The following is a 677-nucleotide window of genomic DNA, read 5'->3' on the forward strand; positions in this document are numbered from 1 at the left end:
GAGCAGCAGCAGCAGGAGCAGCAGCAGCAGCAGGAGCAGGAGCAGCAGGAGCAGCAGCAGGAGCAGGTGTTGCATGTGCAGCAGCAGCAGCAGCAGCATGTGCAGCAGCAGCAACAATTGCAACAACAGCAAATGCTGCAGCAACAACTGCACCAGCAGCAGATGCAGCAGCAGCAGATGCACCAGCAGCATATGCACCAGCAGCAGCAGCAGATGGAGCAGCAGCAGCAAATGCTGCAGCAGCAAGAAATAGAACACCAGCACGGACAGCAGCAGCATATGCCGCAGCACCATCTGCAGCAGCAGCAAGCGCAGCAGCAGCAACTGCAGCAGCATCATATGCAGCAGCAGCAAATGCAGCAGCAGCAGCAAATGCAGCAGCGAATGCAGCAGCGTGGTATGTACAGTCCTGAGGCCCAGGCAGCAGCAGCAGTTGCTGTTAATGCTGTTGCTGCTGCTGCTGCAGCAGCAGAACAAGAGCATGCAGCACAGCTAGAACGCTCGAGAGCAGCAGCAGCAGCAAACGCAGCAGCAGCAGCAGCAGCAGCAGCCGTTGCATCACCAGAACGCCCTAGGAGAGAAGTACTAGCTGAAGAAGCAGCAGCAACAGCAGCAGCAGAAGAGGAGACAGCTGTGGCTGGAGCAGCAGCAGAACAGGCGATGCCTCAAACAGCAGC

General features: G+C 57.8%; 1 protein-coding gene across 1 annotated transcript in view; it reads left to right on the forward strand.

The window, feature by feature from the left end:
• EMH_0007290 (uncharacterized protein) overlaps positions 1-677 on the forward strand; it is a gene marked incomplete at both ends in the record, with an annotated part of 7,464 nt that overhangs the window by 4,572 nt on the left and 2,215 nt on the right. Inside the window, one exon of the mRNA XM_013497955.1 lies at positions 1-675. Within this exon, the coding sequence (XP_013353409.1) occupies positions 1-675 (675 nt within the window). The remainder of the gene's footprint in view (positions 676-677) is intronic.

Source organism: Eimeria mitis, genomic scaffold, assembly GCF_000499745.2.
Source record: "Eimeria mitis Houghton genomic scaffold, Emh_scaff305, whole genome shotgun sequence".
Taxonomy (NCBI): domain Eukaryota; phylum Apicomplexa; class Conoidasida; order Eucoccidiorida; family Eimeriidae; genus Eimeria; species Eimeria mitis.